The 27,167-nt window shown below is 40.3% G+C and overlaps 1 protein-coding gene and 1 pseudogene across 2 annotated transcripts; both read left to right on the top strand.

The window, feature by feature from the left end:
* The first annotated feature begins 573 nt into the window (after positions 1-573).
* Positions 574-17,843, top strand: HIGD1A (HIG1 hypoxia inducible domain family member 1A). 2 transcript variants are annotated; one of them, XM_010374330.2, is made up of 4 exons: positions 574-660; positions 8,538-8,656; positions 15,995-16,129; positions 16,829-17,843. In XM_010374330.2, exons 2-4 carry the CDS (start codon positions 8,560-8,562, stop codon positions 16,876-16,878), a joined length of 282 nt encoding a protein of 93 aa, XP_010372632.1. In that variant the 5' UTR covers positions 574-660; positions 8,538-8,559; the 3' UTR covers positions 16,879-17,843. The 2 variants fall into 2 exon arrangements, with proteins under 2 accessions (XP_010372632.1, XP_010372633.1); XM_010374331.2 differs by having other exon boundaries at positions 601-660; positions 8,514-8,656.
* On the top strand, positions 3,721-4,456 carry LOC104670953 (annotated as a pseudogene).
* Positions 17,844-27,167: the final 9,324 nt, after the last annotated feature.

Raw genomic sequence — 27,167 nt, 5'->3', positions numbered from 1 at the left:
AGATTAGATTGAGTGAAACACTTTGGCTTTCGACTTGTAAGTGCACTGAATGTATTTAAGCACTAGAAAAACTTGTATTAATAATTTTGAGTTGGTCTGGTGAGTTACTCCGACCTTCTCCCTGTAACCTGTTGCAGAAATAAACTCCGTTCTTTCCCAGTCTGTCTGCATCTCGTTACTGAACCGCGAGAACAAGCAGTCGGACCCGTGTGGGTCCGGGAACCCCACCTCACCAGCAGCCGAAACCCCTCACCCCCATCCCTTTCCGGCCCGTGAGGCTTCCGCAGGCGGCCGGCACTCGTGACACGGCGTTCGCGATGCTCGCCCCCGCTGCCCGAGGAGAAAAGCGCAGGAGAAATCCGAGCAGTCCCCGGGCCAGGAGCCAAAACCCCTCAAGTGCCCGGACGCGAATCCTGGGCGCCAAGCTCTCACGTCTGTTTCAGCCAGTACGCTAGAGCCGGGGTAGTGGGCCGGCACCGCCCCAGCCAATCCGGGACCCGCTCTGGACTGCCCCACCCGCCGCGCACACGCACGCGTCGTTTTGCGGCCGCTGGCCTCTGATTGGCTGGGACGGTTGTGGGTGGTGAGAAGCCGGCCGGACAGGTTAAGACTGCAGGGATCGGAAGACGGTTGGCGTGTGAGAGGTTTTTCTCGCTCTAGGTAAGCGAAACGAGCCGGGGACTGTGAGCCAGGGTCACGGGCCGCGGGGCGGGAAGAAGTGGGGCAGCGCTTGGCCAGGCCGAAAGGACTTTGGGGGTGGGGGTTGGGGGCTGGGGGCTGGGGGCTGGGGTCAGTGTCTGGAATGAGGGAGGAGAGGTGGAGTTGCCGGGGCTCAGGCCCGGCCTAGAGCATGGGAGGAGGAGAGGGGTCGGGAGCCGAGGCCTGGGGTCCTTAGGGTGAGGGGAGACGGAGCCAGCGAGGAGATAGAGCAGAAGCTTGTGGAGTGAGTTGTTGCCGAGCGGGGAAGACTCGCTGCTGGGGTGGTAATGAGAGGCGGGAGTAGGAGAGTGTTGGCTGGGCCCGACGGCGGGGAGCGAGGAGCGGGAGCGTCCCCAGAGCTTGGAACATTTTGAAGAGCAGGCTGAGCGGCGGGCGAGGCGGGATAGGAGGGCGAGCGCTCTGGTCACGGAGTCCCGACAAGGTCACAGGAAGAGGCGGCGAGGAAGGTCGGGAGGTTGAGGGGAGGGCGTACTGGCAGAGGACCTTCCAGTCCCGATCTTGCTTTTCTCCCCGACCTGGTGTTTCCTCCACCCTGGGAAAGTGACCAGGCCTAGGGCCCGGTGTGTTGCTTCTGTGACCGAATTAAATTTTTCTCCTGCTGAGTCGGCGGGTTAGAGATTACAAAGCACAGCGTGAGGGCAGAATTGGCAGCTGCCGACATGATGCAGCAGTGATATTCGCCTTTGTCTTAAATTCCCGGAGTGGGAAGCCGCTATTTCCCTCTTCGGAGTATTCCCCACGACAGGCATCTCTGCTTCCGGAAGTACAAAAGCACTTTCGAGTAAGACAGGTTTGGATGGGAAGTTCTAGCAGGTTGAAGCGGTGACAACCTGTTCATGAAGCTCCAGCATGACACACATATTTGGAATCCTGTATACTAGGGGTTCTCTTTGTGCACCAGAGTCACTTGAAGGGGCTTCTTAAAGTAAAAATTCCTCGAGCTCTGCCGCAGACCACCTGAATCCGGATCTCCATGCTGGGGCCTTGGCAGCCATTTTAAACAGGCTGATGGGCGACTGATGCAAAATCAAAGTTTGAAGCCAGCATTGCTTTAGATAGTAATTCCCGTGATAAAATAACTGTGAAGAAAGATCCTTCATTCAGCCTGTTACGTCCGCTGATGCTGGACGGCTCATCTTCCCTTAATGCCACTTTTAGGTTCCCTGTGGAAAGGTCTTCAGTCGTGTCTTACTAAGCGTACAGAATAATTTGTGCTCTCCAAACTGACTTTGAATATCTGGTTACTGGTGCCTTTTTTAGCGTCTATTCAACTTTCTGACAGAGATCTGCGACAATTACTGTGGGTGGATAATGAAGGAAAGTCTGGCAGTGGTGTAGTGAAAAAAGTCTTTTCAAATCATAATTGAAATTGTTAGATGAGTTAAGTCACTGAAGAAGATTCCATTTAACTGAGGCATGACTTTTTATATATATATCATTCAAAGAGAACAACGTGGGCTTCTGTTGAGTAATGGATTCTTACATTTTCTAATCAGATTTCTTATCTGCAAATTTAATCTAATTTACATCAGCAGCATAAGATTGATGTTTTGGCAATATATTGTCAATCAAAAGAACCCAGGACTCTATATCAGAAGAGCTGGATTCTAATCCTGCCCCACCAGACATGTATTCCTTGTACTGAGCAATTGGTATAACCCTCTCACAACCTTTTCCCCACCTGTAAAATAAGGCTGTTGGCCTGGATTATTCATCTGATTTGTTACTCTCAAATTATATGATTCGAAATTATTGTTCCTGATGCTTAACCAGTTTTCAATTCAGGTGGCTATAAACCATGAATACTTTGGAAACTTACACTTGGTAATTAGAAAGACAGTTATCAAAATTTTGTATTCATAGAATATTTTAGATATGTACTATATGGGAACTATAATACTTGGACTACAGAATAACAAGTGATATGTGTTGGATTTTTAAATATTCATCCTTAATTTTATTCTGAAATGTACACATAAGGTAATCTGGAATCACAGACAGATTATCGTCTCGTTTCAAGCAAGTAATGGCCGTTTTGTTCCCCACACCCTGATTCTTACCTCAGGGGCTATTTTCTAAAAGCCAGGTCAAATGCCATATCCATACAAACTTCAGAGTCTGTATCATAGATGAAGAACGGAGAAATAGATTTTCTTCTGTTCTTGATTTATATACAGGAAAGAGACAACTAACCCCCTCCCTCCTGAAAGGAGAAAAAAAAAACCTTTTGCTCCATTGACCTGTTGGAGAATTAGAGTCAACCAGATGTGAGATAATTATAAGAAAAACTACCAACTTTCTTGCTGTTTTTTAAAAACCATTTATGTCCTGTTTTTGTTTGTTTGTTGGGTCCCTCAGCAAGGGTCTTGCTTGTTTCCTGGGCTGGAGTGCAGTGGCTGGATCATGACTCACCACAGCCTCCACCTTCCAGGCTCAGGCAGCCCTCCTGCCACATCCTCCTGAGGAGGTGGGACTACAGGTGTGCACCATGACGCCTGGCTACCAACTTTCTTGCTTTTAAAGACAATTGCCAAATGATTTTTTAGTTTAGAAATGATTCAGGCAAAAAAGGGGAAAACATGCTTTTATATCTGCAGAAGTTTTTAGTTTTTAAAAGTGTATTGTGGTATATAATAGTTTTGTCCCCTGTGTTGCAAGGAACTAAGACCTCAGGTTATTTCTCTTTTCATAGGTACAATATAAGAAACATAAAAGAAATAAGCACTTAAGTACATACAGTTTGGCATTTTTCTTACTGATTAAACTCTACAAATCTGTATGATTGTTATTTTTTTTCCACTCAATATTCCTGAGTAACCTAAGAATGCTTTCAGTGGTTGAGAAATGTGACTTTTAAATGTATGCAAGAAACATTTGTAGTGTACCTATTATATATAGGGTATTGCAGCAGGCAGTGGAGTTGGATACAAGTAGAGCAGATATTGGCCCCTGACTTAAGGATTCTAGCAAAAAAACAGACAAACTGATGGTTTTAAGGGTTATAAGGAAAGTACAAGATCCTATGGGACTGCATAACCAAAGCACTTAAAAACTTAAAGAGACATTAATTTCTGAGAGGAGGTCAATTAAGGTGTGAACCTGAGTCCAATATGGTGGCACCCAGCGGTGGTGTGAACTGTGAGGAGTTTGCCTAGTTCCAGGAATTACTCAAGGTGATGTGGACAATTGATGACAGACTAGTACATGAATTAAACACTACGGTTCCAACAGCTTCCTTTGCAGGGAAAATGGATGCCAGCCAAACCTGTAAACAACTTTGAGTCTTTGATGGCAGCTCATGCCAGCAGGGACAGAGTCATTGAAAAACTGTATAGCCCAGACCTCAGCAGTAGTAAAAAACCTCCAAGAAGAGAGAGAAAAGAAATTGGACGATTTAATATTGCTAAAGCAACTCAGAAGAGAGCAGACTAAGTTGAAATGGATGCAGTCAGAATGGTAAATGACAGGAGCTGGAAGGAGTTTAATGAATGCTACTGAATTCACTTCAAGCCTCCAAAGAATGAATAAAGAGAGATACTTTTTTTTTTTTTTAAGGACCAGATCATCTCGTAAGAGCTAAGCATGACAGGTGTCAACAGGGCGGGCTTCCTAGGATTATTTCTGAGCCAATAGTCCAAGACCTTTTGTTGATTTCAGACCCACTTAGCCAAGACCTCAAGTATAAATAATTCTGATAATTATGGAGAAATCAACTGCTATCTTATACTGATTCTGTTAAAAAAAAAAAAAAGTTTTGTAACTATTAAAATAATTTTCTGACTCAGTATAAAAACAGAAAAACCAAACCTGAAAAAAAAAATGGGAGGAGTTAGCTAGGAAAGAGTATCTGAAGGGGATGGAAAGGGAGGGAAACTCTCACAAGTAGAGGAATCAGCTTGTACAAAGGCTTGGAGGTATAGAGAGCTTCTTAAAAATATTTAATTTGGGCTGAGCACAGTAGCTAACACCTGTAATCCCAGCACTTTCGGAGGCCGAGGCGGGCGGATCACAAGGTCAGGAGATCGAGACCATCCTGTGAATGGTGAAACCCTGTCTCTACTAAAAATACAAAAAATTAGCCAGGTGCCATGGCGGACACCTGTAGTCCCAGCTACTCGGGAGGCTGAGGTGGGAGAATGGCATGAACCCGGGAGGCGGAGCTTGCAGTGAGCCGAGATTGCACCACTGCACTCCAGCCTAGGTGACTGAGCCAGAGAGACTCCTTCTCAAAAAAAAAAAAAAAAAACAAATTAATGTGGTTAGAATGTGGGGGTTGGGAAGGGAAATGAAAGGATTTGTGATAAACTTCCCCTTTGAGAAGGTCATGATTTTTTTTTATTGTTATTTTTATTTTTTAAAATTTGAGATGGAGTCTCACTCTGTTGTCCAGGCTGGAGTGCAGTGGCGCAATCTTGGTTCACTGTAACCTCCGCGTCCTGGGTTTAAGCGATTCTCCTGCCTCAGCCTCCCAAGTAGCTGGGATTTCAGGCGGGCACTCCACCACGCCCACCACCATGCCCAGCTAACTTTTGTATTTTTAGTAGAGATGGGGTTTCACCATGTTGGCTAGGCTAGTCTACAGTGTTTAATCTCTCCATCCAGTCCATTTATGCAGTTTCTTCAAAGCCAGTCTCAAGTGTTTCTCTGTGAAAGGTGCCAAACCTCCTTTAGCTAAAACACATCACTCTCTCTAAATTCAGACATTGTCTGTGTTAGGCTATTGACAATTAATCACACTGTGATTGAAACCACCATTGCAAAATTATAACTGAGACAGTGAAAGAGATAGGACCTAGCCAAAAAAAGACAGAGCCAGGCATGATGGCTCACGTCTATAATCCTAGCACTTTGGGAGGCTGTGGCGGGCAAATCACTTAGGGCCAGGAGTTTGAGACCAGCCTGGCCAACATGGCAAAACCCCATCTCTACTAAAAATACAAAAAAATTACCCAGGCATGGTGGTGCACGCCTGTTATCCCAGCTTTAGGCTAAGACACAAATCGCTCAAACCTGGGAGGCAGAGGTTGCGGTGAGCCAAGATTGAGATTGTGCCCCAGCTTTGGGTGACAGAACTAGACGCTGTCTCATAAAATAAAAATAGAAAAATAAAGCAAAGGTGGTAACAGCCCTTTCCCAAAACAAACCCCCTTCTTGCCTGGGGACTAGACGGCCTTTGGAGGACTAGTGAATTAGCCACAGCTTAGAAATTATATTTTAGGAGTCATGCAGCTGGAGGTTACAAGATTCTGACCCTCCCTAAAATGATCCTAAGATCAGTGCATGAGATATTTTGCAGACCCTGCACTTGATCAACTGGCATCACCCAGATCAATAAACTGGCTCATCTGATCTTACGTCCCCTACATCGGAACTGACTCAGCACAAGAGGACAGCTTCAACTTCCCAGTTCATGTCCACCCCAACCAATCAGCACTCTATTCACTGGCCTTCCCCTACCCACCAAATTATCCTCAAAAACTGATCCCTGAATGCTCCAAGAGGCTGATTTGACTAATTAAAACCCTGGTCTCCCACACAGCTGACTTTGGGTGAATTGCTCTTTCTCTTGTAATTCCCCTGTCTTGATAAATCAGCTCTGTCTAGCCAGCGAGCAAGGTGAACCTGTTGGGCGGTTACATGATTTCTTTTTTTTTTTTTTTTTAAAAAAACTGATTTTTGAACCATTAATTACTTTAGCGTTTATATTGTATTCTTCAGATATATAGTGAGTATCTTGAACCTTGTGCTTATTGAACCTTATATATAATAAAGCTCAGTAGTTAGGAGTTTATTCAATTAACAAGTAATGGAGTACAAAAAGAAGGTCTAAGTCCAATCTAAATTTTCTTTTATTTTCTTCTATGTCAGATGACACGATTGAGTCATCTCAATGAAGGTGAGGCTTATAGGGATGAATTCACTTTCTAGACTAAGCACACCACCCCCTACCTCTGGAGTTGCATTTTCGTTGAGGACCTTAACTGCCACTGACTCCCCTTGAGTAGCAAGGTGTTGAGTGAGAGGTATTTTTATCAAAGGGAGCATAATGCATATGAAAAACCCAGAAGTGAAAGTAAGATTTTATATGGGTGATATAGAGTGGGCACAGACTTAAGTTTATTGTAATTGGCACTAATTAGAGACTTAAACTGTGCTTCAGCCCCTTATTTTATCCGTGGGTAAAGTTTACTGCAATTCAAAATAGTTCAGTGAAGAAAGTATATTTTGTTATTGTGGCTAAAATGAAATTGAATTTGTTAATGCCTCATTGTGATAAAAGGCTATTCACTGAGATGACTGAAAAGGAGGAAAGGAGCCTTTGATCCCTGTGATAATGAAAATGAATCTTTCTTTTTTTTTTAAACCCCTATCCCCTTACTCATATGCTATCAGGCTAGTTCTTGCCTTTGGGATACCATTTAAAGGAATTATAAAAAGAGGGTAGAGTTTTAAAGGGAAGCCTGGGGGATGTAAGGTATGTAAAGGAAGGCAGATCTGAAGCTTAGAAGATATTGAGAAGACCCTGAGGGTAATTCAGTTTTGTGCTGCAGTGATGTTAAAAATACTAATCATAGGGCCAGGCTTGGTAGCTCACGCCTGTAATCCCAGCACTGGGAGGCAGGTGGATCACCTGAGGTCAGGAGTTCGAGACCAGCCTGGCCAAGATGGTAAAACCCCATCTCTACTAAAAATAAAAAAAAGTTAGCCAGGCATGGTGGCAGGCACTTCTAATCTCCAGTTATTTGGGAGGCTGAAGCAGGAGAATCACTTGAACCTGGGAGGCAGAAGTTGCAGTGAGCCAAGACTGCACCATTGCACTCCAGCCTGGGCAACAAGAACAAAACTCCATCTCAAAAAAAAAAAAAAAAAAGCTAATCATCGGCTGGCACAGTGGCTCACACCTGTAATTCCAGCAGTTTGGGAGGCCGAGGTGGGTGGATCACTTGAGGTCAGGAGTGAAACCCTGTCTCTACTAAAAAATACAAAAAAAATTAGGCATGGTGGTGTGTGCCAAGTGGAGGTTGCAGTGAGCCGAGATCGTGCCAGTGCACTCCAGCCTGGGCAACAGAGCAAGAGTCGGTCCCAAAAAAGAAAAAAACTAATCATAGGTCATAAAAAAGTCTAAAAGGCTATGAAGGAGACATTTCTACCAATATTATTTGAAATAAAAGCTTTGTTCTTAAAATGAGTAAATAATGAGCTAGGTAGAAACTTTGGCTGTTCAGAATAACTACTCTTTCCCCCAGAGGCAACCATCATGGATAAGAGATTACTGTAATAGATTAGAGACTAATCTGAAGTGAAAACTGAAGCAAGGAAGCACATTGGAATAAATAAACCAGCAGTTGAGAGCAATAAAGACTGCACTTAACTACACCGAAAAGTGCTAAGTAGGATTTCCAACGTGATATTGAAGGTTCAATAGGAGTTCTCAGTTTGGTTTGAGTAACTTAAAATTGTCAAGTTAAATAGTTGATTAAGGATGAAGATAGCCAGAAAATTAGTAGCTACTATTTTAATTGATAAAAGTAACATCAATTTAAAATTTTTCACTATTTTTAATAACATTGTGCTAAAAATGAGTGGGTTGTACCGGAGAAACGGCAAAACAATAGGGGGAATAAATGTATACAATTCTCCCTGAGGGTGACTATACATTAAAAATACAGTTAATTTCTAAAAATACTTTTTAACTTTAGGATTATGGATAACATGCTAAGATTCTCATGGAAGTTAGGAATATTTTAAATACATCCAGATATTTAATAATGTTCAGATGCTTTTAATTACAGAACCTCATAGAAATTCTCTCTCAGGGTGATTCTTCAAGCAGTCACTATGTCAACAGACACAGGCGTTTCCCTTCCTTCATATGAGGAAGATCAGGGATCCAAACTTATTCGAAAAGCTAAGGAGGCACCATTCGTACCCGTTGGTAAGTTTGACTGACATTTTAGTGATCTTGAATACGGTAGAGCTGTGATAAACTTGTTCATTGAGCATATCCTGAAAGAATGTATTTTCCATTTTTTTCTTATGTTGTTGAAATATGCTGAGATTGGCATAATATAAATCTCATCACAATGATTCTTCTGTATGTTTTCAGACTCTTTTTTTCTTTTTGGAGACAGGGTCTCTTTCGCCTAGACTGAAGTGCAGTGGCTCGATCATAGCGCACTGCCCCCACCCCTCGACCTCTCAGGTTCTTGATCCTTTCACCTCAACCTCCTAAGTAGCTGGGACCACAGGTGTGCACCACCACACCCAGCTAATTTTTGTATTTTTGTATAGGCACAGGGTTTCACCATGTTGCCTAGGCTGGTCTTAAACTCTTGGGCTCAAGCAATCTGCGCACCCTCAGCCTAGTGCTAGGATTATAGGTGTGAGCCACCACTCCAGCTGAGACTTCTTATTTTATTGAGTCTTATTTCAGTGTATAATGTTGTTTTGGTGAACCCCAAGACCACCCTCAGGTTAGATGATTATTGGGCCAAGACTCTTAAGACTCAAAAATGCTTGCTATGGTCATAGTTATAGTTTATTACAGCAATGGGATATAGGTTAAAGTCAACAAAGACATATAGAATGAAGTCTAAGATAAACCAGACACAAAATTCTAGGTGTCTCCTTCGCAGGGAGTCCCAGAGGGTGAGGGGGTGCATTTAATTCTTCAGTACTGATGATATGATATGTGGCAATACATGCTAAGTCTTGCCATCCAGGGAAGCCCACCAAGCCTTGGTAACCAGGTTTTATTGAGGTGTCAGTCATGACTGAAATTAGCTATTCAGTCTCCTATACCCCAGAGGTTAGACTTGCAGGCATATTAAAATTCATTTAATGTGCACTTAAAACAGATGAAAGGTGAAATTTATAATATATAAACTAATATCAAGAAAAAGTTTTAAAATTTTTAATTGTACAAAGAATTTAAAAATTACCTTTAATGCCACCATTTAGATGTAACTATTGTTACCATTTTGATGTACATATTTTTTCCAGTTGTTTTTTCTTTATCTTTGCAAATTCAGGATCATACTAAGATGCATATAAGTATTATAATTTTTATCTCATGTTTTTACCTATGTTATTTGAAACTCGACTTTTTTTTTTTTTTCTGAGAAGGAGTTTTGCTCTTGTTGCCCAGGCTGGAGTGCAATGGCGCGATGTTGGCTCACTGCAACCTCCACCTCTTGAGTTCAAGTGATTATCCTGCCTCGGCCTCCCAGGTAGCTAGAATTACAGGTGCCCGCCACCACACCAGCTAATTTTTTAGTATTTTTAGTAGAGACGGGGGTTTCATCCTGTTGGCCAGGCTGGTCTCAAACTCCTGATTTCAGGTGATCCACCTGCCTCGGTCTCCCAAAGTGCTGGGATTACAGGCGTGAGCCACAGTGCCTGGCCTAAAAACTCCACTTTTTTTTTTGAAACGGAGTCTCCCTCTGTCGCCCAGGCTGGAGTGCAGTGGCACAATCTTGGCTCACTGCAAGCTCCGCCTCCCGAGCTCACGCCATTCTCCTGCCTCAGCCTCCTGAGTAGCTGGAACTACAGGTGCCTGCCACCACGCCCGGCTAATTTTTTCTATTTTTCAGTAGAGACTGGGTTTCACTGTGTTAGCCAGGATGGTCTCGATCTCCTGACCTCGTGATCTGCCCACCTCAGCCCCCAAAGTGCTGGGATTACAGGCGTGAGCCACCATGCCTGGCCAGAACTCCACTTTTAATAACTTAATTTATATGATATAAATTACTATTATATATAACGTTATAATCCTCTTGGTAGAAATTTATGTGGTTTCTAATTTTTCATTATTAACAAACTACTGAGCATCTTTTTAGATGGCTCTCCAAGAATTTAAAGGACTTTGAAGTCTCTCGAAGGAGTTTTTCTTCTGAGCATATAATTAATGTTAGTTGCAAAAGTACATAAAACAGAAAGGTACCATACCCTATGATCCTGACTCTGAAACACAACAGCAGTTTGCACAGTCTGTCAGTGTTTTCTTCTCTATATACTACCATAAATTATTATTTATAATTATTTTTAGATGAAATATTTTTCTTTAGCCTTGTTTTCATTATCTTTTTATAACAATGCGTATAGGAACATTTATATTTTTAATAATTGAATCATTAATTTTGTAGATATACAATGTTTTGTAACAGAGATCTCTAAAATTTTTTGGTTGTACATTCCCTCAGTAAAAAATAATTTGAACACGTACGTCCTGCCAGTGTGTTGTGTGTTTGCCTATTTTTAAGTCATTTATAAGTACTTTTGTTCTTATACATTTGGTACATTATGAAATATGCAGAAAGGTATTTCAAAAGGATAAGATACAAATATAAAATTTTCTGCTCTTTAATGGGTTGTCATTTATACATATCCCTTCTTAGGAGTACATAAATCCTACACTGATTTAACCACTGCTCTATTGACGACATAGGAGTTGTTCCCATTATGTTGCTTTTACAAACCGTTGGAAGAGTGTGTGTGTAAAAATTAAATATCCTTGTATTTTTTTTTTTTTTTTTTTTTTTTTTTGAGACGGAGTCTCGCTCTGTCGCCCGGACTGGAGTGCAGTGGCCGGATCTCAGCTCACTGCAAGCTCCGCCTCCCGGGTTTAGGCCATACTCCTGCCTCAGCCTCCCGAGTAGCTGGGACTACAGGCGCCCGCCACCTCGCCCAGCTAGTTTTTGTATTTTTAGTAGAGACGGGGTTTCGCCGTGTTAGCCAGGATGGTCTCGATCTCCTGACCTCGTGATCCGCCCGTCTCGGCTCCCAAAGTGCTGGGATTACAGGCTTGAGGCACCGCGCCCGGCCCCTTGTATGTTTAATTGTACCAAAACAATGATTTACGCCAATAGGCTCTGATGGGTTGGTTTTCCCATACTCTCAATAGCACTAGATATTATCATTCTTTGAGCATCTTTTCATATGTGTTGGTCATTCATTCAGGCTTCTCTCCTGTGAATTAGCTTTTTTGTTTTTTTCTTTTTTGTTTTTGCTTTTGTTTCTGTTTCGACTAGGTTGTCTTTTTCTAATTAAATTATAATTATGTATTTTAGGTATTATGTTTTCTTATATGTTGCAAGGCCTTCATGATCCTGGGACTACTTAGGTTTCTGTATTTCCTTATGTTGTTGATTTATCATTGAGATACTAATCTATCTGGAATTTATTTATAGGTATAACATGAAGCAAAATCTAACTTTATACTTTTTCCGTATGGATACCTTAATTTTCTAACACAGTAATTTGGGTATCTATTTTGCATTCTTTTCCCACTTATTTGAAATGTGAACTATGTCATACACGAAACAGGTTTGTTACTGAACTACTGTACTTATTTTGTTGCTTTGATCTGTCTGCCAGAAACTTAATGGTATGTTTAGATACCTCATAAGCCAGTACACTTTCACTATTCTACCTTCTCAAATAGAGCTTGCCTGTTTACTTTGAAATTAGCTTGTTAATTGCAGCTACTCAGGAAGTCAAGGCAGGAGGGTCACTTGAGCCCAGGGGTTCAGGGCGGTAGTGTATAATGGTCATGCCTGCGAATACCCACTAAACTCTATTCTGGGAAACATAGGAAGACCCCGTGTCTAAAAAAAGAGAGAAAAGAAAAAGAAATTGGCCTGCCCAGCCCAAAATGGGGGAAAATGTCTCATTTTTACATTTGGGTTAGATTGAATTTATAAATTTGGGGAGAATGGAAATCTTAGAATGTGGTGCATCTACCGATTTTCATGCAAACTTTTTGTGTCCTTAAATATAATTTTATTGTTTTCTGTAGGTCTAGAAATTTAATTTCTCTAGATATGCTTTTTAATGTATTCATCAAAGTAATCTTTTTTCTTATTGGTTCTAGTTGTGTTTCTTTTTGTTCTTTTGAGACGGAGTCTTGCTCTGTCGCCCAGGGTGGAGTGCAGTGGCACAATCTCAGCTTACTGCAACCTCTGCCTCCCAGGTTCAAACAATTCTTGTGCCTCAGCCTCCCGAGTAGCTGGTATTACAGGTGCCTGCCACCACGCCTGGCTAATTTTTGTAGTTTTAGTAGAGATAGGGTTTTGCCATGTTGGCCAGGTTGGTCTGGAATTCCTGACCTCAAATGATCCACCTGCCTCGGCCTCCCAAAGTACTGGGATTACAGGCATGAGCCACTGCACCTGGCCTCTAGTTGTGTTTCATTTGATTCTCTTGGATTTCCTATACACACAGTTAGATGATCTGCAAACTAGTAGTGTTTCTTCCTAAATTATGCCTATAGTTTTTTTAATGTGATTTAAAATTGTTTAGGATCTCCAGGCAACAACAGCAGTATTCACATGTATCCCTGACTTATCTTATCTTTAAAGGGAACTTTTTTTCTTATATCTTTTTCATTTTTTAATAAAAAATGAGGCTGAGTGCTTTGGCTCATTCCTGTAATCCCAGTGCTTTAGGGGGCTGAGGCAGGAGGATCACTTGAGCCTAGGAGTTCAAGACAGCCTGGGCAACACAGTGAGACCCTGTTTTGTGTTTTTAGTAGAGATGGGGTTTCACCATTTTGGCCAGACTAGTCTTGAACGCCTGTTTTCAAGTGATCCACCTGCCTCAACCTCCCAAATTGCTTGGATTATAGGTGTGAGCCACTGCACCCAGCCTCTCGTGTTATCTTAGTTTTGTTTTGGTATCAGGGATTTGTTTTCTTGGGAAATATATTGGAAAAAAATGTATTGGGATGTTTTTAATGCCCTGGAATACTTTAAATAACATGAATTGAGAATGCCCTTATAATTTTTATTAGACCTTGTTAATAAAACTATTTGGGTCTTTATCTTTTGGGGCTAAAGCATGGATTGCCCATTTAATTCTTTCTATGGTTATTGGTATAGAAAGGTTTTCTACAACTTCTTGAATCAAATTTAGGAATTTGTATTTTTCTCAGAAATCATTCATTTCACCTAGATTTTCAAATTTAATTGGCAAAGAGCAATCATCTCTTATTTTTAAAAATCTCTTTACCACTTGTGATTATATCCACTTTCTCATTCCTAATGTTGTATATTTATTTTCTCTTTGATCAGACTTCCTAGAGGTTTTACAATTTTATTTGTTCTAAGAACCAGTACTGTTTTTATTTTTCAAATAATGTTTGATAGTTTTCCTAATCTCTCAGTTTTTACTTTAACCTCCAAATCTAGTTATTGGTGCTCAGCTTCTCAGTGGGTAGAGGGCGGGTGTGTGTGTGTGGCTGGCTGTTTTATGTCTTGATTGCTGAGTTTTGGCTTTATGGTAGTCGTCCAGGAAGAAGGCCTTTTTGGAAGTTGGAATTTTCTTTGTGGCCTAATAAACGATTGGTTTTGTCAAAGCTTCATAGACATTTGAAAGAATGTGGGATCTCTGTTATAATTAAAATATTAAATTTTATTTATTTTTAAGAATTTAAGTAAGGTTATTTAATGGTGCCATTCAATTCTGTAGCTTTAGTTTGGGGCTTCTTATTCTGTTTTCTGAAAGAGACGTATTTTCCCATTTTGTTATCTTCTAATAGAGCTGATCTTGTGTTCCTAACAATTTTTGCTTCATTTATGTTACTGCTATATTAGATTATTTTAAAGCTTTATGACTATTTAAAAATGTATTTATTTATATGTGTGTGTATATATATATATATATATATTTTTTTTTTTTTTTTTTTTTTGTATTTTTTAGTAGAGACGGGGTTTCACCGGGTTAGCCAGGATGGTCTCGATCTCCTGACCTCGTGATCCGCCCGTCTCGGCCTCCCAAAGTGCTAGGATTACAGGCTTGAGCCACCGTGCCCGGCCTGTATATATATATTTTTTGAGATGGAGTCTCGCTCTATTGCCCAGGCTGGACTGCAGTGGCGTGATCTCAGCTCACTGCAACCTCCACCTCCCAGGTTTAAGCATTCTTTCTGCCTCAGCCTCCCGGGTAGCTGGGATTACAGGCACATGCCACCATGCCTGGCTAATTTTTTGTCTTTTTAGTAGAGATGGCCAGGCTGTTGGCCAAGCTGTTCTCAAATTCCTGACCTCAGGTAATCCACCTGTCTCAGCCTCCCAAAGTGCTGGGATGATGGGTGTGAGCTACCGCTCCCAGCCCTAATTTTTTTTTCTTCTTATGATTTGGAAGTTCTGAGGCTGTTCTTATAGTGCTTGCTGGTGGTTTTCTTTACATTGTCAAACTAGGATGTGTTTTTTTCATCTATTTCCAGTATTAAAATGAATGTAAATTTATTCCCTAACTTAAGACCTTTAGCACACATTTTGTTGTAATAATCATAGCCTAATTTCAGATTCTTAATTTTTCTGTATTATACCAGTCATTTTCAAGGAACCAGTACAGATTTTTCCTGTCTTTATTGCTCACTATTATATCTTAACCATTATGTCTTTATTTCTTGAACTGTCCATTTTGACTCACTGTTTTTATTTGACTGGATATTTTCCTCTAGGTTTTTGTATCAGCACCTGGGTGGCAGCTGGGGAAAGAGAGCCCTCCTGTAGTTCCAGTTATTAGGGAGGCTGAGCCAAGAGGATCACTTGAGCCCAGGAGTTCAAGGCTGCAGTGAGCTATGATTGTGCGACTGCACTCCAGCCTGGGCAACAGAGCAAGACCCCATCTCTTAAAAAATAAAATAATAAATCTTAAAAAGAAAACATGCAAAGTCATGTCCTGAATGCTTTTACCCTCAAAATGAATGAGAGTTTGGCTCTGTATAGAACTCTAGGATCATAATCCTTTTAACTGAAACTAGTATTACTCTATTCTTTTCCTTTATTTACTTACATTCTTCCCAGTACAGTATTCCAAAGTTTGAAATATTCAGGCAGTGTTTCTCAGTGGTAGTAATGTGTAGGATTGTCTCTGGTATATTAACTGATTACCTTGAGGGAGGGAAATAGGACAGAGAGGAAATGTAATAAATTCATTCTCTAAGTCAAGACCTTTGGCACACTTTTGTTCTGATGATCATAATCTAGGTTCCTGTTAATTCTCTAGCACTCTTTTAAAGGAGTTTGTCTACTGGCCCCACAAACCCACATTTTTAAAGATAATCCTGACTTTTTGGATCTGCTATTGTTTGCTTCAAGATTTTTTGTTTTGACAGGGGAAAACATGAAAAACTCAATTTGTATGTTAGCTAATTAGTGATCTGATAAAGAATCCTCATATAAATAATAAAATGTACATTCATTGATGGTAAAGTCATCTTGGTCCCTTCTCTTCATGCGTCTGACATACTTGTTACTTTGTTTTACAGGAATAGCAGGTTTTGCAGCAATTGTTGCATATGGATTATACAAACTGAAGAGCAGGGGAAATACTAAAATGTCCCTTCATCTGATCCACATGCGTGTGGCAGCCCAAGGCTTTGTTGTAGGAGCAATGACTGTCGGTAGGTTCCTACAGGAAATTTTCAAATTTTCGTTTCTCATTGAAATATTTCTTGACGATCAAAATGGGTAAATATTTTTAGCTGACCTTTTAGCAGTTTGAGAATATCACTTATTTTCATGTAGAAAATGAATTAATGAAGATAATTCAAGTAGTGACATAGTTTTTCTGTGATATATCCTGCTAAGATTTTAAAGAAATGAAAAAAATCCTGTCAATCACTGAGTTTATAATTTCATTGAAGAGCCTAGACATGTAAATGGGGTTGGTAGTAACATCTGTTATCTGGGAGGGACATACAATTGCTATTTTATTGTGTTTTTAAAGGAGAGATTCTTAGTGTAGGTATTACATGCTTCTGTTGGCTTTATAATTCATTGACTTTATCTGGTATTATGTAGCAAGAGTGATTCCTTTCAAAGTTACCAGATAAATATTGATTGTTCTTTAAAAGAAATATTGTAATATGTGAAGTAGCCATACCAGCCCTTTGCTACTTGGGAAACTACTGTATGTAAAAAGAGTTTTAGAAATTTAAGATGTTTAAGAAGGCAAGAGTATAAGCTTCCTAGGGTCTTGTTCCCCTTGTAAATATTCCATGCTAGCAATGGTACTACTTTCAGCTATTTTATGAGCTGGTTTTTATTTTTCAATATTTAAGAAAATATTGAAATACTTAACTAGCATTCTTTTTCTTTAGGTATGGGCTATTCCATGTATCGGGAATTCTGGGCAAAACCTAAGCCTTAGAAGAAGAGATGCTGTCTTAGTCTTATTGGAGGAGCTTGCTTTAGTTAGATGTCTCATTATTGAAGTTACCTATTATTGTTGAAAATAAACTAATTTGTATGGATTTAGATGGTAACATGGCATTTTGAATATTGGCTTCCTTTCTTACAGGCTTGATTTGCCTGGTGACCGAATTACTAGTGACTAGTTTACTAGCTAGGTCATTCAAGGAAGTCAAGTTAACTTAAACCTGTCACCTAAATGTACTTGATGGTGTTGAAATGTCCACCTTCTTAAATTTTTAAGATGAACTTAGTTCTAAAGAAGATAACAGGCCAGTCCTGGAGGTACTCCCAGTTTGCTGCAGAATCTCGTATTTTGGATGTTGTATAAGAGTTCTATTTGCCCCAGTTAATTCAACTTTTTTCTACCTATTTTATGGACTGTCTGGCTCTGTTAGAACTCTGTCCAAAAAGTGCATGGAATATAGTTTGTAAAGCTTCCCACAGCTGACAATATATGTGCATGTGTTTAAACCAAGTCCAGAAAGCTTACAATAGAGCTGCAAAATAGTAGTATTTATTAAAGAATCACAATTGTAAACATGAGAATAACTTAAGGATTCTAGTTTCGTTTTTTGTAATTGCAAATTATATTTTTGCTGCTGATATAATAATTTTTAAATGTCATCTTGAAATAGAAATACATATTTTAAGCACTCATGCAAAGGTAAATGAACACTTTTTAAATGTGTGTGTTGCTTATTTTTTCCATAAGAATTGTAAACATTGAACTGAACAAATTACCTGTAATGGATTTGATTAATGACCTATGAGCAAGCTGGTTTGGCCAGACAGTATACCCAAACTTTTATGTACTACAGAAGGCTATTACACTTGTGAAATTCTCTTGTCTAATCTAAATTTACATTCCATGGTGATAACATGGTATATGTATTGTTATTAAAGTAAGTGACCCATGTCAAATGTGTTGTGTTTATTTCATGAGGAAGAGCTTTCTGTAGAGGAACAATTTGAGAACAAGTTTCAGGAAATTGCCTTTTTTGTTGTTGTTCTCTAATCATGTTCTGCTTTCTGTTTCGACGATTTTAAAAATATTTTACTCTATGGTGTGTTTTACTTTCTTTCCTTTTGTGAGTAATTTTTGTTCTGTTGATTATCCATATAAATTTTTTATTTTTTTTATTTTTTATTTTTTGAGAAAGGATTATTCTCTGGCACCTAGGCTGGAGTGTAGTGGCACGATCTTGGCTTACTGCAACTTCCACCCCTCGGGTTCAAGTGATTCTCCTGCCTCAGCCTCCCGAGTAGCTGTGATTACAGGCATGTGCCAACACGCCTGGCTAATTTTTGTATTTTTAGTAGAGACGAGGTTTCACCGTGTTGGCCAGGCTGATCTTGAACTCCTGACCTCAGGTTATCCACCTGCCTTGGCCTCCCAAAGTGCTAGATTACAGGCGTGAGCCACCACCCCCAGCTGATTATCCATATAATTATAACACTCTTCGATTTATTTTTAGTCACCAATAATTCCTTTTGAGAAATATTTAAGCCTAGCATATTTCTTTCCTCCTTCTCTATTAACCAGTTCTGGTCAATAATATTATTGGATTTTACTCTTACACTGTTTGTTTGTTTGTTTGTTTGTTTGTTTGTTTGTTTGTTTGTTTTGAGACGGAGTCTTGCTCTGTTGCTCAGGCTAGAGTACAGTGGCGTGATCTGAGCTCACGGCAGCCTCCACCTCCTAGCTTCAAGCGATTCTGATGCTTCAACCTCCTGAGTAGCTGGGATTACAGGCATGCACCACCATGGCCAGGCTAATTTTTGTATTTTTAGTAAAGGCGAGATTTCACCATGTTGGCCAGGATGATCTCGAACTCCTGGCTTCAAGAGATCTATCTGCCTCAGCCTCCCAAAGTGCTGGGATTACAGGCATAAACTACCACGCCTGACCTACTCTTGTACTGTTAAATGTGATTATACTTCTTTTTGACTTGTCAGCGTAGCTTTAGCTGATATGCTCTAGTGCCCAACTATCATTGTATCACTGAACTTCCACTTTCTTTCCCTTTTCTCTCAATTTTTGTTGTATCATTTCTACATTGTGAGGACATATAATATTTACATTCTGTTGTCATCCTCACATTTCTTAGTTCCACAGTTTAAATATATTTGAAACTCAAACATTCCCAGTAATCTCTTGGTCAGCTGAAATTAATGATTTAACAGTTTCCTTAAGAAAGACTCATGGAACAGGCCGGGTGCGGTGGCTTAAGCCTGTAATCCCAGCACTTTGGGAGGCCGAGACGGGCGGATCACGAGGTCAGGAGATCGAGACCATCCTGGCTAACACGGTGAAACCCTGTCTCTACTAAAAATACAAAAAACTAGCCAGGTGAGGTGGCGGCGCCTGTAGTCCCAGCTACTCAGGAGGCTGAGGCAGGAGAATGGCGTGAGCCCGGGAGGCGGAGCTTGCAGTGAGCTGAGATCTGGCCACTGCACTCCAGCCTGGGTGACAGAGCAAGACTCCGTCTCAAAAAAAAAAAAAAAAAAGACTCATGGAACAATTTCCCTAAATTTTTGCCATGTCAAATATGTTTATCTGTAGCCTTTACACAGTAAAAACAATTTGGCTAGATAATACAATTCTCAGTTCATATTTTTCTTTGGAATATTAAAGTGTTGCTATAGTGAAGCCTAAACTCATGTGAAATTTTTCTTACAAAAGTGATTTGATTTTTTGCTTGGCTGCACAAATTATTCCTTTATCAAGTCCAGTAACTCCAACAGGTCTTGGTATTGACCTTTCTGGGTCAGTTTTTACTACATTTTCAGAAAATTTTCATTCTAATTGATGAGTACTCTTGGTTTTGTTTAAAAAACTAATTTGAGAGTCATTGATCTAGACAAATGGCAGAGGATAGGGGGAGAAGAACAAGTGAAGGGTTAAGATGTTAATGAGTGTTCATGAGAAATTTGTGGGATTCCTTGCTGAAAAGAATGGTAGATGGTACATTAGGTGGTTCAGGTAGATGGATGTGATACTATTTTTTATTGAATGAGAGCTGGGTTCATGGTTCTGCCACTCCTAACCAAGCAGCCATGGTTTTCTTGTTTATAAAATGGGGACAGTATCAGTGGCCTAGGGTTGTTGGGATTAAATACAGTACTGATTGTAAAGGGCTTACTTAGCATAGCACCCAGTGCATTAGTAAGCTCAATAGATGGTTGCTGTTTTCATTATTACTGTGTTAACTATGGGAATGCAGCAGCACAGGAGACACATGAGCCTTGCCTTCAGAATTTATAGTCTAGCGGGGAAGGCTGGCATTAACTAAGTGATGACAATTGTAGGGGTCCAGGGAAAACTTTACCTTCACCCTCTGAAGGTTTACTGAAAAATCAATTGACAAAAGGCAGATTACTAGGAGAAAAAACATGCAATTATTTTAACGTGTGTATCATGGGGGAATGGCAGAATGATTACTCAGTAACCCAATAGTGTACAGATGTATATATCCTTCATGGGGAAGGGGAGATGGGGGAAATGTGGCAATTTGAGGGATAATGAATTATTTTTAGGGGGATTCAGTGGACTTAGAGAACATATGATGGCCTAAGACAAAGTCTGTTGGCCTACAGAACAGGTAATAGTTTAAGTCTGTCCAGATGTGTTGACAGATTTGTCTCTCTCTTCCTGCAATATGAAGTAAACTAATGAAAACTCCATGCCGGCGCAGTGGCTCACACCTGTAATCCCAACCCTTCGGGAGGCCGAGGCAGGCGGATCACTTGAGGTCAGGAGTTTGAGACCAGCCTGGCCAACATGGTGAAATCTCCTCTCTACTAAAAAAAATACAAAAATTAGCTGTGCCTAGTGGCACACACCTGTAGTCCCAGCTACTCAGGAGGCTGAGGTGGGAGAATTACTGGAACCTAGGAGATCACATCACTGCACTCCAGTTTGGGCAACAGAGCGAGACTCCATCTCAAAAAAAAAGAAAAATGGAAAGGACCAGGAGTAATTTCTCCCCGCTTTGGCAGGTCTAGACTTTAAGCAGATAAGGAAACTTCATAGAACAGCTTCATGATGGGGAGGGGGTTGGTAGGAGGGGATAGGAGGTCAGAGAGACCTTGAGGCTGCGTCTTCATTTGGTCCAGCATGTCAAAGCATCATATTTTGGGGTATTCATTTCTGAGTCCCAGCACAATAAAGGATGATAATTATTAGGTAGAGGATGCAACAGGAACATCCAGCTGGGTGAGCCTAACCCAGGGTTGGGGTTGGAGAAATTTTCCCTGAGGAAACAATGTTCTACTTTAAGGAGATAGTAGTTTGGGGCTTCTATATTCAGGATCCTACTGTCCCAGAAGGTACGTATTTCTAGTTAATGAACAACAGTGACATCTGATGGTAAGAGTTGGAATTTCACTCCACACTTAAAAGCCCCCTAAATACACTCGACTTCTGAATCACACAGACAGATTTTTGGAATGGAAGGAGTATTGGTCATGTAGGCCATGTCTCTTGCCTCACAGATGAGGAACAGCTGCTCGGTTTCAGGGACTTGAAATTTAGGCTGTATCCCCATATACATCTATAGTTTATCACATCATAACTACCAGACCAGAACAACACTGAATGAACATAAAGTATTTTAAAGTTCTCGAGTCAGAGTAGAACTGCCAAATATTATTTATACACTTGGTCCCATTTGAAAACTGAATAGAATAGGGGGAATTTGGAGAGGCAGCTGGGACATGCACCCTGACTGGTTTGCTACTTTTATCAGTGAATGATTTACCTGATAACGAGTTCATGGAAGAACTAACACTGCTCATACAATCTAGTTTCCTTGCCTACTTCCCCCTTAGTCACTGAATGAAGCAAAAGAAAGAATTTGTGTTTAGCAAGACAAAAGTTAGAAAAATTTCCCCCTAAATTCAGCAGTAATAAGTGAGTCTACAATGGAGGCCAGTGTCCAGTTGATCCCCTCAGAGGAACCTAAGAACAGGTCTTTGCAGTAGTATTCTCAGCTTCTTACAACATTGGTGTAGGTCTTTTCCTATCCTGAATATAATTCTGAAGTGTTAGGACTGACTAAAATTTTGCCATCGCATCTTTGAGTTATGCCCCTTACCTAATCTCACCTTGTCTACAACCATATCTATTGTCTTCCACAGCGCCCCTTCCTAGCTCACTCATTTCTGTCAATGTTAACCCCATCTCCCACTGTCATCCCCTGAGCTCAAACCTCCTGGGCTCAAGCGATCTTCCCACCACAGCTCCCCAAGTAGTTGGACTACAGGCGTGGGCCACCACACCCAGCTGATACTTGTATTTTTTGTAGCGATGGGATTTTACCATGTTGGTCAGGCTGGTGTCAACCTCCTGAGCTCAAGTGATATGCCTGCCTCAGCCTCCCAAAATGCTGGGGTTACAGACGTGAGCCACTGTGCCTGATGTGTATATATATGTATTTTTTAATTGAGAACAGGCTGGAGTGCAGTGGCGTGATCATAACTCACTGCAGCTCTGTCTCCTAAGCTCAAGCAATTCTCCTGCCTCGGCCTCCTGAGTAGCTGGAACTACAGGCGCACACCACCACACCTGGCCTTTTCAGCTTTTATAGAAAGGAAACTGAAGAGATTCCCACATACAACTGGTCTTTACTGTGAAAGTGGTAAACTAAATACTATTAAGTGCACAAGGCATTGGGGACCTAGTTAATGAGAGAAATGAATAATTACTAGGATCAGGTGACTCACCCAAATGTTTTGAAAGACTGTGATGTGAGCCAAGAATGGAATTGAGAAATACGAGGGTAAAATACAAATACATTATTAACCTTGTGCTGAAAGCTTGGTGGAGAGCCAGGGTAGATCTCATCTATCAGGTCCCTTGGAACTAAGAATTGACGAATCTTGGCAGAACACTGAGTTTTCTTTTTTTTTTTTTTTTTTTTTTGAGGTGGAGTCTTGTTCTGTCGCCCAGGCTGGAGTGCAGTGGCCGGATCTCAGCTCACTGCAAGCTCCGCCTCCCGGGTTTACGCCATTCTCCTGCCTCAGCCTCCGGAGTAGCTGGGACTACAGGCGCCCGCCACCTCGGCCGGCTAGTTTTTTGTATTTTTAGTAGAGACGGGGTTTCACCGTGTTAGCCAGGATGGTCTCGATCTCCTGACCTCGTGATCCACCCGTCTCAAAGTCAACATATGATGAGTGAGACCACATCTATACAAACACATCTTAGACAAAATAGTTCCATGGATAAAATAAGATTTACTGTAGCCAAATGGTGTTAAGCTAAACACAAAATGTGCTGGAGGACTCTGGGAGGCTAGTAGCTACCAAAGCCCAAATCCATGGCAAATTGTACAGGCAGAACTTCCAGCATGAAGGGGCTTGAACCTGAAGAAAATGAACAATTTTTATCTATGTAGGGCTCCTGATTGTGAAGTGGAATAATCTAATAAGGCTTAACCCTGTGCCAAAAATATCTCTAGGCAGTTTGTTTCTGTTTATTCTGAGTCCATGCTCACAATATCTTTCTGATGACTCTTTTGGCTTTGTGGGTGCCTGATGCTGGGAAGGGAGAGTCTCTGGACATGGGTCACAACCCATAGATACAAACGAGAGGCTTAGTGTTCCTGGTTTATGTCAGTTACACGTGACTGGTGTTAAGTCTAGCCCCAAGAGATACTCATGATATAATGACCAAATTGGATTTGGGGCCTGCAAAGCTGAGTTCTGGAATGAGAGCTGTGAAATGGAGAGAGCCAAATGAGGCCTTGGTTTTAAGCTGTAGCAAAACTTACTTCCATTATCAGGCAAAACAGCTAAATCTGTAGTAATATATATGACTACTAAAATAATAAAGATAACTGAAGAGAATTTCACATTTTACAAAGCACTTTCATGACCTATTTGATTGTCATGATAATAAAGGTACTACTACTATTTTAAGTAGAAAGTTGAGGTTTGTGACTTGACTAATGTCAGAGTCAAAACTCAGGTATTCCCACTTCTGACTTTGTTCAGTTCATTTTTGTTTCTCATAGTAAGAGTACCACTGTTTATGTTATGTTTACTTATTTGTGGGAGAGAGAATTTCAGTGAGGGGAAATATATTTGGTGACTATTATTATTGAGATAAATAAGCATGGGTAAAGGTCCCACTTAAAAGTTGGAACTATATGGAACTGTGGGGAGAATCTAATTTAGGGATTAGGAAAAAAAAGCCGTTAGACCCACACAAGTATGCGCAGCTGATTTTTAAAACCTTTATTGTGGCAAATATACATATAAAAATTACCATTTTAACCCTTTTTAAATGTACAATACAGTGGAACCAAGTATACTCAAAATGCTATGTAACCATCACCACCATCCACCTCTAAAATCTTTTCATCAGCCCAAACAGAAACTCCATGCCCTGTAAGAATAACTTTTGGTTGGATGCGGTGGCTCCCACTTGTAATCCTAGCACTTTGGGAGGTCTACGCAATTTACTTGAGCCAGGAGTTCTAGACCAACCTGGGCAACATGGTGAAACACCATCTCTACAAAAAATAGAAAAATTAACTTGGTGTGGTGGTGCAAGCCTGTGGTCTCAACTACTTGGGATGCTGACGTGGGAAGATCAGCTGAGCCCAGGTGGTCGAGGCTGTAGTGCGCTGTCATTGTGCCACTGCATTCCAGCCTTGGTGACAGAGTGAGACCCTGTCTCAAAAACAAAAACCCCAAAACCTCTTTACTTCCCCCCTTCTTCCACTCCCTAGCATCCTCTATCCTACTTTCTGTCTCTATGAATTTGTTCATTCTAGGTACCTAATATATGTGGAATCATACAATATTTGCCATTTCGTGTCTGGCTTATTTCACTTAGCATAATGTTTTCAAGGTTCATCCAGAATTCAGAATTTCATTCTTTTCTAAGGCTGAATATTCCATGGAATATATATACCACATTTTATTTATCCATTCATCTGTTGAAGGTTGCTTGGGTTGTTTCTACCTTCTGGCTATCGTGAATAATGCTGCTATGAACATTGGCGTACAATTACCTGTTTGAGTCCCTTCTTTATTTATTATTATTATTTTTTTTTTGTAGAGACAAGGTCTCGCTATGTTGACCAGGCTGATCTCGAGTTCCTGGTCTCAAGCAGTCCTGTACCTCAGCCTCCCAAAGGGCTGGGATTACAGGCGTGAGCTACTGTGTCTGGCCAAATCCCTTCTTTCAAATCTTTTGGGCATATACTTAGAAGTGGAATTGTAAATCATATGGTAATTCAATGTTTAACTTTTTGAGGAACCGCCAAACTGTTTTCTACAGTGGATATACCATTTTACATTCCCACCAGCCATGCATAAGGGTTCCAAATTCTTCACATCCTGGCAAATACTTGTTATTTTCCATCTTTTGGATAATATCCATCCTAATGGGTGTGAAATAGTATCTCGTGGTTTTGGTTTGCATTTCTCTAATGGTTAGTGATGTTGGGCATGTTTTCATGTGCTTATTTGCCATTTGTATATCTTTGGATTAATGTCTATTGAAGTCCTTTACCCATTTTTGAATTGGGTTTTGTTGAGATAGCTAATCTGATTTTTGACAAAGGTGCAAAAGCAATTCAATGGAGGAAGCATAGCCTTCCAACAAATGGTGCTGGACCAACTGGACATCATAGGCAAAAAAGCAAAAAAGAAACTTGACCTAAATTTCATACCTTTATATAAAAATTACAACAAAATAAATCATGGCCATAAAACTCTTAACACTTTTATAAAAATGGAGGGAAATCTTTGGGACCCAGGGCTAGGCAAAGAGTTTTAGACTTGACATCAAAAGCACAATCCACAAAAGAAGGAATTGATAAATAAATTGGACCTTGTCAAAATCAAAGGCTTTTGTTCCGTGAAAGCCCAAGTGAAGAGGATTAAAAGATGAACTACAGATTCGGAGAAAGTATTTGCAAACCACATATCAAACAATGGACTAGTATATAGAATATATAAAGAATTCTCAAAACTCGACAGTTAGAAATTGGGCAAAAGATATGAACACACACTTCACCAAAGAAAATATACAGATGACAAATAAGTACATGAAAAAGAGGTTCAATATCATTATCTGTCATGTACATTAGAACCACAATGAGATATCACTACACACCTATTAAAATGACTAAAATAAAAATAGTGACAACATCAAATGCTGGCAAGGATGTGGAGAAATTGGATCACTTAAACATTTCTGGTAAGAATGTAAAGTGGAACAGTCACTCTAGAAAACAGCTTTGGCAATTTCTTCTAAAACTAGATATGCAGTTACCTTACTACACAGCATTTGTACTCTTGGGCATTTATTCCATAGGAATGAAAACTTATGTTCACATAAAAACTTATATATGAATGTTTATAGCAGCTGAATCATAATTGCTCCTAACTGGAAACAAGCCAGATGTCTTTCAGTGAGTAAATGGTTAAACTGGTACATTCATACTAGAACTACTCAGCAATAAAAAGGAATGGATTATTGATACACACAACAACTTGGATTAATCTCCAAGGAATTGTTCTGAGTAAAAAAAAAAAAAAAAAAAATCCATCCTAAAATGTCTACATGCTGCGTTATTTCATTTATATAACATTTTTTATATGACAAAATTTTAGAAATGGAGGACAGACTGGTGGTTATAAAGGGTTAGGGACTAGGACAGGAGGAAGGAGGGAAGTGTACATAGTTATAAAAGCACAACAGAGTTCCTTGTGATAGTAAGTATTTGGTATCTTTTTTTTTTTTTTTTTCTTTTGAGACAGAGTCTCACTCTGTCACCCAGGCTGGAATGTAATGGCGTGATCTCAGCTCGCTGCAACCTCTACTTCCTGAGCTCAAGCGATGCTCATGCCTCAGCCTCCCAAGTAGCTGGGATTACAGGCAAGCACCACCATCCCTGGCTAATTTTTGTTATTTTTAGTAGAGATAGGATTTTGCCATGTTGGCCAGGCTGGTCTTGAACTCCTGACCTCAAATAATCCACCCGCCTCAGCATCCCAAAATGCTGGGATTATAGGCGTGCATGAGCCACTGTGCCCGGCCAGTATTTGGTATCTTGATGGCTGTGGATACACAAACTGACACATGATAAATCAAAAGAAAAGTACAGTTAAATTGGAGAAATCTAAGAGGAGTAGGTTGTATCAATATCAATATCCTGGTTGTAATATTATACTAAAGTTCTGCAAATATTATCATTGTGGGAAACTGGAAAAGTATACTATTATTTCTTA

Source organism: Rhinopithecus roxellana, chromosome 1, assembly GCF_007565055.1.
Source record: "Rhinopithecus roxellana isolate Shanxi Qingling chromosome 1, ASM756505v1, whole genome shotgun sequence".
In the NCBI taxonomy this organism is placed as follows: domain Eukaryota; kingdom Metazoa; phylum Chordata; class Mammalia; order Primates; family Cercopithecidae; genus Rhinopithecus; species Rhinopithecus roxellana.
The sequence above is the reverse complement of the archived record's forward strand: the minus strand, read 5'-3'. Positions and strand labels throughout refer to the sequence as shown.